General features: G+C 32.0%; 1 protein-coding gene across 1 annotated transcript in view; it reads right to left on the reverse strand.

Annotated features, from left to right (window-relative positions):
* The window catches only part of ACC (acetyl-CoA carboxylase), a 35,171-nt gene extending 22,905 nt beyond the window's left edge, over positions 1–12,266 (reverse strand). The window contains exons 1-3 of the mRNA XM_013320735.1: positions 12,056–12,266; positions 6,625–6,737; positions 6,233–6,399 (exon numbers count right to left, since the gene is read on the reverse strand). Coding sequence (XP_013176189.1) covers positions 6,233–6,399; positions 6,625–6,737; positions 12,056–12,146 — 371 coding nt within the window. The 5' untranslated portion in view covers positions 12,147–12,266. The remainder of the gene's footprint in view (positions 1–6,232; positions 6,400–6,624; positions 6,738–12,055) is intronic.
* Positions 12,267–12,714: the final 448 nt, after the last annotated feature.

Below are 12,714 nucleotides of genomic sequence, written 5' to 3' on the forward strand. Positions count from 1 at the left end.
ATGCTATTGTAGGACGTGGTTTCTTACATATAAATATATATTTCGATACAAAAAGATTCGGAATTTACAGACACTGATTAATATTATGATAGTTTGGAATCGAACTTCATATAGCTATATGAAATATAAAGGATCTTATTGCAAATAACCTATAAAGTTAATACTAACAACAATTACTAACGAATCCTAATATTTTTATTTACATTATTGAAAAAACAAACTTACTGCAAAGTCGCTGTATTAGGCGGACGCAATAGTTTAGTGTCTTGATTCGCTCCATGGCTACTATCTTCTCCGTCAAGTACAGGTTCAGTTTGCAGAGTCATCTGGAACTTTTGCACCAAATCGCTGGGCATGACATCCGTAGCCTCATCTTGTTCCCATGTGCTTGGATCTTCCGCTGTCGTATCACCGAGCACAAACCGTTTAGACGTCCTTCTCTTCAACATTGTTACGAAATTCCGAACGTTATTTACAAAAGTCACAAATGTCGATATTATATCAGAAAAATTCATAAACGTCACTATTTGGGTAACATCACTATTTTACGCGCGATATGTTGTCTGAAAGTTTGGTTGAGAAGTTTTTTTTTGTTTAATATAAATCGTGACTATTTTATAAAAAAAAATTGTTATCAGTTTTTCAATGGTAATAACAATTGTGTTTTAATATTCGTCCTATTCATGAGGCCGATAGTTTGAGGTAGACTGGTAGAATTTCTATATGAAGTTACGACATCAAAAACTAGAACCAGTTGGGTTTGCCTCATGTATAAACATGTACTTTATTTCAATAGATTACAATCTCGATTTACTGTGTCATTTTAAATTATTTTAGACTTTTTTCAATTATTTAGAAAAAAGCAAGAGAATACATTAGTAAATTCAATAAAAACATGTGACTATAAATGTGCAACTTTTAATTAGTAACGTTTTAAACGTAAATTAGGAAACTACTAAGAACTTTGAAAATTCTATAAACTCTCTAACTTTGACCAATACATCGATGGTCAGATTCTTTTATTTTCATTTTTATAATACAATTCATGTATTTCTTTTGTTAAGGTTATAACTACTTAAGTAAAAAACAACAGAGCTATTTTAAAAGTAGCAAATATTAAAAGTAAACAACAAAGGCAAACGCATTCAACACTTGTATCAAAACATTTTTAACTGTGTTATTTGCATTTCATTAGTAAACATTCAAGTGACGCGTTAATCTCGACCTTCGGCGATGTGTGGAAGTCGCACCGGACTCTGTTTATTTAGAGTTAATATGACATTCATCATAATCTCATGATACGCACATAAGATATTGTCTATAAAAAATATTTTATTATCCTCTAAATGGAAATTAATTTTTAAAAAAACGCCGATCGACCGACGAGTGGCTAATGGATGAAATAGCGCCATCTATTGGCTGCATTTCAAAACATATATTTTTAAAATATACACACGAAAATTCGAACTCGATTTCATTAATTTACCAACCGGGTTCAAAGATTCCCCGACTTGTGACGATGAAGCTTAGTAGCCGTGGTTTTGGTGAGGCTGATAGCAAGCTACGTGGTCGCTCGTGTTGGACTCTAATGTGTCTTGGATGCGTGATATTGAAAGACTTGACGAGCAACCTTCCTCTTGTCATAGCGGTGTCATACTCTACCCTCCGCGACCACTCGACTACGTGACACGGGGCTGTCAGGGAGGTAGTAAACCTTGTCCCTTTGTAGCCAGCGAACTCGTTAGCTATGAAGTTATATAGGTATGCAGTTTTTAACAATCATTATTTTGAACGTCTTTTCTCTCACAAATATACTACGTGAAATATTCAAAGTTCGTCTTTGGGTCATATTTACGACATTAGACCGAACATTTATTAGATGAACCTCGGTTTTACCTCGGCTACAATGAATGTTTCCACAGATCAGGAGGAAAACAACAATAGTAGCGTTAGATGCGGTTTCCTGTGTGCTAACTCCTTTACCATTTATAATTATCCTGTTATGTAAGAAATCTGAACTCATCTTGTATTTAAAACAGGATTATTTCCTTATTATTGTCTACCTAAATGTAGGGTAATGTTATTAGTTATTAGTTAGCTCCGATAGTTCGGTTTACCGTGGGTTTCTTAGACCAAAATCTCTGTATAAAACATATCATCATCCCTGTCATTACAAAACAGAGATAATATGTTTTAAACGGAGATTTTGGTCTCGGAAATCAAAGGTTAGACCGTTTTTGTAGTGCGATGTTTCATTTGCTAAATATTTTGTTTTTTTTTTGTGGTAGAGGTACCGCGCTTTCGAACGAAGCGATTCGAAGCATTGTTCCTTGTGCGTACCGCAAGGGATTGGAACAAGTTGCCAGCCTCTGTTTTTCCGTCCAAATATGATGTTGGGACCTTTAAAAGTAGAGTGAATAGGCACTTACTAAGCTAGCGCGTACCATCTTTCGACCAAATCTCCACAAACACAAGGTGCGATCGTGGTCAAGCGCTGGCTTATGAAACTTAAAAAAAATTGTGTTTTTTCTGGAATATCGTAACGTATTACGTTTGTAACAAATTTATGGTAATTGATACAAAATAATCCATCCATTTAACTAGAGAGAGTAAAGTCACTTGTTATTATTATAAGATAAAATTCTTATGTATATCAATTACTTAATTTAGTTAAGTCATGACAGGAGATGTTTAACGTCATCAGACACCAGTGGCCGACACACTTAAACCGGTTTCTCAGGGTTAAAAAAATACGCTTATTATATAACTAGCTGTCACCCGCGACTCCATTCGCGCGAAATGAAAAATAAAACGTACTTAGTAGCCTATGTGTACTTTCAGACATCGTTTTACATCCATGCCAAATATCAGCGAGATTCATGCAACTGTTCCGGAGATACCTTGAAACAAACATCCATCCATCCAAACATTCGCATTTATTATATAAGTAAGATTTGATTCCATATGATGTTAGATTTTTAACATTAAAATTAACTGTCGTTTAATTCACTTTTATTACTCAAATAATTGTATTTATAACAAGATTAAATGAAATAGCAAATAAAAAAAAACATACTCCATAAGCACGTGTTATATAAGTTTACCTAATAACTTATGTTACTTAACCTTGATTAAAAAACAAAAAAAACTCAACTGATTGAAGCTCTTAATGAATAACTCTATTTATTCAGTGCTTTTGAAAAGAATGATATTATTATTATACTAATATAAAATATCAATAACTTAAAACTTAACAAAGATTCGTACTTAGTTACAACTTAAATCAAGTCAATTAAAACAAAGTAATGCAAAATGTTACGAGAAAATTCCATTGTTTTAAAATTATAATGTTATATCTTTATTATGACGTTTTACTACTTTAGTATTTATCTTAAAACTTTAACTACGAAGTCTAGACCTACCTAATTAAATACTTAACGATTTTTTTTTTAATTTAGCTTGCCATGTTAACATTTAAAATTTGCCCTTTTAATTTATCTTAATTATTTTACAGCCAATTTGTTTGTTTTCATAAACAATATAAAGGTCAAAAATGATATTAAAAACGTGCGTGTGTAATAAGATCCTTGACATACATAACGTGTCCAAAATACAACACGTGCCATTGGTTTGCCATCTCTGCCCTAGACCACTTATTGTGGGTTTCTGAGACTAGAATCCCTAAATATAACATATCGTCCTGCCACTCATTATCTTTGACATGACAGAAATAATAACAATATGTTTCATCATGGGAGAAACCAACGTTAAACCGATTTTAAGTGCGACGTTGTAGTCGGTCGGGATTTATGTTTTTTTTTTAGTATTTATATAGACATATGCCTATAAATACCTAACCTGGAGCACAAAAGTAAGACAGAAAACCCTCTGAAGGCTTTCTTCTTTTCTTCTTCTTTTTTGTATTTCCCCAGTATTGTCATTTATCTCTTACATTTAGGCAATTTACTTGATTTTATTAAATTTACTTGTTCTGTTTTTGTTTTTACTTAACTTTAATAATATAATTAAACAAAAACATAATAATTTATTTTAATTTTTCATTAACTAAATTTGACATCGTCTGCCTGCCCTTATCCCACATACGCGGGGTCAGCGCTAAAACCTTAATAATGTTGTTGTAAAGTAACAGTAATTAACGTTTTAACAATTTTTTGTAAATTGCATTTTCCCCGAATTTGGGGAAAATTTTCATTACACTGGTATTATTTGCGTCACGCATACTAAAGACATTTAGAAAATCGTCTTTTGTTACAATGTATTAGCTTGATATAGAATTAATTTAAGAAAAGAGATGAATATATATTTAAGTTAAAAAATTACAAAATTAGTATTTGTACAATTATATATACAATGAATCATAATATAATTATAGCATTTTTATTTCTTAACCACATCAATGTAAATAAAAAACAACTTCCCAACTAAACAATGTATTAAAATAGAACTTTATAATTAGCGCGCAATAGAGTTGCAATAAATTCACTGCACTTTATCATCACGTATTTAGTAATCTTACCAGAAATGGAAAAACTTTTAATTCACTTATCAAAGACAATTTTTTTTCTTAATAAATACGATGTGCGTAGAGTACGCGGTACGCGCGCAAAGGTTATTCGACAACTGACAGCTGAGGCTTAGTTTTGCCGCCATTTCTGGCAGACACAGCCATAAACATTATTAAGAAACATGTACACTTGTAAGTTGTCCCATTTTTTAATCTATACCATTATTAAAATTGTGTATTGCATATGAGTTATATAAATACACTAGCTTTCGCCCGTGACTCCGTCTGCGCAAAATTAAAAAAAAAACTTTATTAGTAGACATATTATTAGTGTTCCAGACTATGTTCATGTGTGCCAAATTCCATCATATCAAAATCAAAACCATCCACTTCACAAACTTCCACATTTATAATATAGTAACAAGCAAGGTTATCCCTGAATTTTAGGTTCAGAATTACAAAGTTTACCTAGCGTACACAAGTAAACCTTTAATTAAACTATCAATTTCTCACATCATATTAAAAAAAATGTGTTATGTACAGTGTGCATGGTACCTAACATCGGGCGATCGTGACGCGATGTTACGTCTTGTCAATTGCATTGCAATGATAATTCAAATTCACTGAACGAATTCAATTGAGCAACTTATGTAGTTCCTTACACTTTGTAGTATCGAAAAAATAAATACGCATATGCGTATAATAAGACAAAGTAGGTATATGCTAAACAGATAAAGTTTACATCTCAGAGACAAATTTTATTTGACCAAATATTTTAACTATAAATTTAGTCACCGTATTATTCTATCAAATTTCACACAATTTATCAATTTTCTTATACAAGTGTGTGGTGTTATAAAGCTTCTTTATAATCGCTAGGGCTGGGAAAGTAATTGCTCCTTATCGTGACAGTAAAAATAATCTAGACTTTGCCTGCACGACGCATTTAACGACACCACGAACTATAACATATAAATACGCATTTTTACTGCCTATAAGACGATACATATGCGTCGCCTAGGGGAGACAACTACCATACCCAGAGAATGTATAGCTATATAATATAAAAATGTCTACAATCCCTATACATAACATAAAAACTAGTCATTATTTCATAAAAAAATTGCAACATATGTAGACGAGAGTTCTATATCTAGTCTAGACCATCGGCTGTCGACGCCCTTAAGGCTTTGTTCCTTGTTCGTTTTTTGCGAACGTTTTACACCGATTAATATTTAGATAGCTATTTTTTCTAATATCAGTAACAATAAGTATATACCAACATTATAATCAAAGTGGAAACTATGAAAGTATAATAATTAGTAGATGGAAAATGCTAATTATATCTGTCGTAATTTTCTTTGTTTGGTGGCTGAGGTCGACCGGTAACAGACCTCGCTTCGTTTAACTTCACAGATTAAAGGGCATTTGGTATACTGTTGAATATTTTTAACTTTATATATCAAATACATATCATCAAAAAAATGAAACTAGCAAAGATAACGTGTCTTACGGCAAGAGAAAATATTTTTTAACAACGGAAACCTAGAGATCCAGAGGTGGACTCTCTGGGGTCTATGGAAGACGCGCCGGAGGTGTACGTTGGCGGGAAATTAAGTACACGCTTCATAAACTTAATAAGAAATGTATCAACCCCTGCTTCACTGAAATTAAAAAAACTTCGCGACTCTCTGGTAAAAACTATACCTTAATTGGCTTCTTTTCTCTGCTAGCGCGAGCTGCTGTGCTGGAGTCAGCATTCTCCTGATGTTGGGCGGCGGTGCATTAGGAAACGAGTCCCTGCCTTCATGGGAAGGACCTTCATCTTCTGTCTCCTCCACCACCTCGTCTCCAACTATGAACTTTGGCTCGCCCTAAGGAAACACCGAGAAACTATACTAAACTATATTTTAAAACAAGCTAAATGAATGACATAAGCTTTTTGTTAAAACGTAGAAATAAAAAAAAACAGTTCTTATATTTTCCTTTCTCTCTCTCTAAAAAAAGGAAACTGCAATATTTTTGCGAAGATTTCGGCAGTGCGACCTGTAAAAATTAGTAAATATTGATGGCTAAATAGTATGGTATTATCAACTCACATTAGTGTCAGCGACATCTGTTGAGTCGATCTTCTCAAAGTTGTCGCTCTCGCTAGACGAGCAGCGCGCCTGCTGCTCCTCTTGCCCCGCCTGCTCCCGCTCCGCCATGCCGTCTGCAACGAACATTACTTATATTAATTGTGAATTTTTCACGGTAAATATTTTAAAAGAGCAGAGAAGAATAAAAAAGTTTTTGTTGCACAGGTCTGTAACTAATTCTAGTATCTATTATAACTTATGTGTACTGGTCAGTTGGCGTTTGACATTTGGTTTGTGATTGTGTCAATGACAATTCTTCTCTATATCTTAAAGAAATACATCTGTTATAAACATTTGTTTAGTTGATTGTAACTTTGTACTTGCATACGCAACGTATCACGTAAACCAGTGACGTGCGTCGTCAAACTACTCTAATCAATTATATTGATTTTAATTTGTTTCTTGAATAAATTAAAACGTACAAATATAGTCATATAAAGGTAGTTTGTGGTAGTGTATGCTATATCAAGTTACAAATTCCGTTTTACGACTTGAGCGCTTAATATTTAATGCGCCTGTCACTTTTGTCATAGCAAATAGTACATCGTGTGGATTAAGTAGAACTTAATAAAAAGCCACTTTCAACATCTATCAGCATGTATCAAAACCACAGCCTGTTCAGTTATTTAATAATTTAAGTCAAATATAAAATTTATTTATTCGACTATCATCCGATATAATTTTATGGATGGTGTGTGGATTAACACTGCTTTCTGTGTTTGTATGCAGAATATTACAAAAAAATTGAAATCTTTTATAAAATCCAGACCTTTAAAATAAATAAAAAAATTTTACACCGTGGGTAATGGTTTTAATTAACTTTGTAAATGTACCGTTATTTAATTTTTCGACCGGTATGTTCATTTCAATTTATAATTAGTATTATAATTATTATTGGTCTCTGAACCCGTGACCCTTAACACTACGGTGACGTGCAAGGTAGAGTTATTTTACCACTCGTTCCGGTTTGTATTGTTATACTTGAAAATTTGAAAGAGTTACATTACTCCATATAATTACGTAGGAATAAGGAGTAAAATGACACGTACGTAGAGAATATGGAATGAGGGGATTAGAAGCAAAGAAACGAAAGCAACGCAAACGGTCAAGTTTTTATTGAAATCATTGAGTTTAGGCAGCTAATTGAGTTTACTTTTTTTTGTCTTTAAATTATCAATGATATTCTAATCTAAAACTGTAAACAATATTCATTATCTACATAGAATATAATAGCAAAATTACTTATCGTAGAAAGTAATTAAGAAGTAGAATTTTTATTACCAGGCGCTCTACATTGACTTCATTCCTACGTCTTGGGGCTCACAGGTCGGAATGCCTTTATTGGAATCGATCGAATATCTTATAACGAAGGAAAATTCCTTAAGATGTTCAAATAAAGTTCTCTATAAACTCCTACTTTATTATTGTCAAATACGAATATACGTAAGACGTAAGTCTCTTTCATCTGTCAATCAGCACCATCTTAGTTATTGGTGTAGCATCTATACTTTATAGTGTTTCTAGGTTATTTGTTTAAATTTTGAAAAGGATATAGGAAAATCAGGTGATATTGATAGAACGACTTTACGAATGTTTTGTTTATATTGTTTACGATAAGATATGCCTTACACATCAGTTAGGAGATAAAATAACACTAAGGTATATAAACGTTTAAATAACAACTTATCTTACATTGTTTCTTATATACTGCGCATGTTATTTAATAAAATTTCATTCTTTACTGACGATTAATTTGTAGTAATGTTTAAAAACTTTTCCTATAATATAATATTAAAATTCGAGTTGTTTTTTTATCTTCTTTTAAATCTTTACCGTAATTAGTGAGATTGAGCGCTTGGGATTTTTATTCGAATTCTTCTAAAGAAGCAAATTTTATTATGTATGTATGTACATACTTTTTTATATTGATATTGAGCAAACAATACATTAATTTCACAGCCGTAATAAATAAGAATTATCAATTTTATATCCTGCTGTTGTTTAACGTAATTTATCAATACATTCAATTTGTAAAATGTAATGTACGATTAAGTTCAAGGAAAATGGACAGTTTGTGAATTATTAATCGTATAAATATCTATGTAACTTGAAAATATTTATCAAATAAATTCATTGTAGTGAATTTCTAAATCTATCTTACCTAATACTTATTTCTTAGGTATTTAATGATTTAACTTAGAGATAATTGCTGCATGTAATTTTCTAATTGTACCGAGGGCAATATTTTTTTACACGAGTCTAGACTCACGAGTTTGGTAAAATTCATGTAGTTTTTCATTTACGATGAGATCGACCCTAAGATTCAAGTAAAATTTTAACGTGGTTTTATTTGTCTTGAATTATCTTTCATTTGTTTATTATTAGCTAAAAGATAATCCGTCGAAAGCAAAACAAGCTCAGTATATTAATAGTCCGTGAAGTGAAGTTTCCACTTCATAATTAATTCTAGGTTATCTGTGGTTATCTTGTGTCAAAGCTCAAATGACAGGAGCATCCGAGAGGCGCGTGCGTTTGGAGGTGAAAAAGGACGCGATACAACTTAAGAAGTTAAATAGAGGACGTTTGGGACAACTGTGCTTTATAACTATGATGCGAATTTGCTTATGACCAAACTTTCTATACTCTGTTAAGTATACGACGAGTTTTCGTTCTTTTAGGACTAGTCCTTTATGAATAATGCGTACGGCACAGGATTTAACCTAGTTGCCAGCTTTAACTTTCCTTAAAAAAGGGGTAAATAGGCTTATTATTAACCAGATATTTTTCGACGATATGCGTTTAATGATAAACATAATCCGTAGTAGAAACACTACAGAATGGTATTCATACTTTTTTACGTTGTTTATCCATTAAAAGTATATAAGAAACACAATGGCACGATTTAGTCATAATAATTTTTTGCAACATCTATTTTCTTATTATCAATTGTATCAATATTTAATTACAACCCTAAGATATTAATAAATAAAAACAAAGAACGTAATACGATTGCATGCTAACGTAATGAATACGAAGGTTCATGAAGTAGTTCCCGGTAAGTATATCTAATGTTTTTCATTGTATCGATTATTCAAATTTTCTATAGCGTCATTGTGTCAAATATTGTTAATAACACCTTGACAACTCATGTATGTTATTAGATTAGTAGGTATTCACTATCTCTCTTTCTCTCTTGAAAAAAAAACAGAGAAAACTATACTTCACTACAGTACGTCTAAAGTGCCACGCAATTTGAAATTTATGGTAAGTTATTTTTTTATCTATGCAGAATCTCTAAAGTCGTTAACAATGAAGATTAAAAATAAAGCCATTGAATTCACGGGTTAAACGTTCAATGCTCAAAACCGTTTTGTGATGGCTTTAGGAATACTAAAATATATCTTTACTGATGCTAAAATCCGTCTTTAGTTATGTTCAAACATTCAAAAGTACGGTGTAATTCCACTACCGATATATTTGTCTTGAAAATATTGTATATTGTTTTTTAAAAGACTAAATAAAATGGGAACTTTTAAATACAAGTCAACAACCAAAAAACCCACATCGAAGTATAACTCGTTATGCGTAGTTTTTATTATATTACGGAGCAAACTTGGTACAGCAAATCAATGTTATGTGGTGTGTACAAAACCTGAGAAACGCCATATCCCAATATGTTGGTAATTAAGTTACGGTCCCGAAAAGGTTAATCTTTATAGTACACAAGAAGTGTCAGGTAAAAATTTTACTGCATCCTGTAATGTTGCTGTGGACTCAATATTTTTTTGTTGTAATTTCGAAAAAAAACTATAATAAAGTAATTTACAATCAGATGAATTCGGAAAGTCCTTGATTGATAAAGCAGACATGTTGCTTCCGTTCTTGAGCCATTAATTAGTTGCATCAATGCTTCAAATTTTAAGACTTATTGCCGGTCACTAAAGGCACCCTTAGTGTATATTATAGGTAAGCATTACCGATTAAAAAATGGGAAAAAAGCTGGTGCAAATGACGGAAACCGAAACTTGAGAATTTTTTTTTTACCTCTTGTAATATAACTTCGATTAATTTGACATCTCACAATAGGGATGTGTACTTAAGCATATAACCGGTTAAGAATAATTTCGGTTTTTAATTGTTATTGTCATAGAATTTAGAATAGATAGTTTTATGATTGTACCTTTTTAAATTACAATAAGTAAATTTCATATAAGAGAAAGTTTAAATGAACAAGCTCGACATATGACTTAGACCTTGGTGCTACGATGTTATTTTCTCGTGTACATAAATAAAGCGATTTTTAACTTATCTTAATCTGAATACCGATTTCATGTCGACATGATAACTACTCGGAACACGAGACTACGATGACGACGTACAGTTATCTTATCAATGGAAGCCACTCGGATATGGGTCAAAGTTATGCGAAAATTTCGTCAATTCCACCACGAGGCCGCGAACAGTGTTTACGTCCCAATATGTATAATAGAAGAAAAGGCAGTATTCGTAAGCACTAGCCAATGTGTTGGGCAATTCCTGGACCGTTGTTGTTTTATTGCTTTAGTACTACTTTTCGCCTTTTAAGAGTTTTACTTAAAATGACAATATTTTAACACAAACTTGTTATTTGCTTACTAATTGTTTGCTTGAGACCTTTGGGATTCGATCTGGAAATTCCCTATTTGTTGGCAGCGTACCTCATTTTAAAGTTTTAAGTTCACTCGCTCGATTACTTGCGTAGTGTTGTGCCAGCCTGTCGAAAAACTGAAATATCGTTTAGCTTAAATATATAGAAATCAAGAATTCCACTTGATTTACTGTAGGTAATTTAAATAAATTAAATACAAAGATTTAAAGTAATCCGAATTAAATGTGGTTAACTAAAAAACCAGATATTTTTTATCAGATCTACTCTACATTACTCTTTTATTTCATAGTCACGCCGCCCTAAAGTTTACGACATACAAATCAAATAAAGATATTACGCGTTATAATGATCCTGATACCTTTCTTTTAATTAAAAACCATTCAATGTAAATAATGTCGAGCCATAGTGGTGCTATCAAGACATGTGCTAAGTCACACACAGACATACAAATCGGGCAGTAATGACATTTTGCAGTGACAATCTCTATTATTTTTTTGTTGCAGATAACAAGTATTTTATTTCAGTATACTATTTGTCTGTTATAGAAATATTTAACTTTCAATATAAATAATGTTTATTATTAACAATTTGTTTAATTATAATAAAAAAAAAATATAATTTAAACACACTTCGTAATAATACAAACCGTTGGTACATATAAACCTCGAGACCCTCAACCAGTAAAAATAAGCGAATTTTAAAAAAAATTATAGTGATCGAATATAAAAAGATGTTTAAACTTACCTGACCGATTATCCTCTTTATATATTGTTTGAATTAATAACCTAATGAAATAAATAAAAACTATCCCCAGACAAAATGACAGAATTAACATTAATTATTTATAAGTTCTACGTATTCAATCACATCACAACACTATTCACAGCGATTTATTAAAAAAAAAATAAAAAAAAACGTCTTCCCGCCAACGTATTATAATGCGACTGGTTGTCGAATTGTTCGTTTTGTAAATCGAAACGATATCAGCGCTATAAGCTGTAATCACACAGCATGTAAACTAAACCCGATCACTTGTAATATATTTACAAAACCGGCGGAGGAGTGTTTTTTAATGTGATTATAAAATGTGCACGAGGGACGACATGCTTCATTCACGCAACTATGGCTTGTATCACGCCACCAACGTCAAGCGAACCTGTCCTTGCTATATAATTAGACGTCTAGATGTAAAGCAAACGTATCGAAAAATGTGGAGCGCTTTTTCGCTACATCGTGCAACTTTATCGTATGATCCCAATGAACTCTTATTGATACCGTCGTGGACGATTGTAGTTACCTATTGCAATTACGCCAACTAAAATGGACATTAGATGTAATATAAACTCTACGGTACAACCGGTTTTGGCGAAAAAAATAAAAACATTTTTGCCTAGCAGAATCAC

The sequence above is a fragment of the Papilio xuthus genome, unplaced genomic scaffold (genome assembly GCF_000836235.2).
Source record: "Papilio xuthus unplaced genomic scaffold, Pxut_1.1 DF825946.1, whole genome shotgun sequence".
NCBI classification, from domain to species: Eukaryota; Metazoa; Arthropoda; class Insecta; order Lepidoptera; family Papilionidae; genus Papilio; species Papilio xuthus.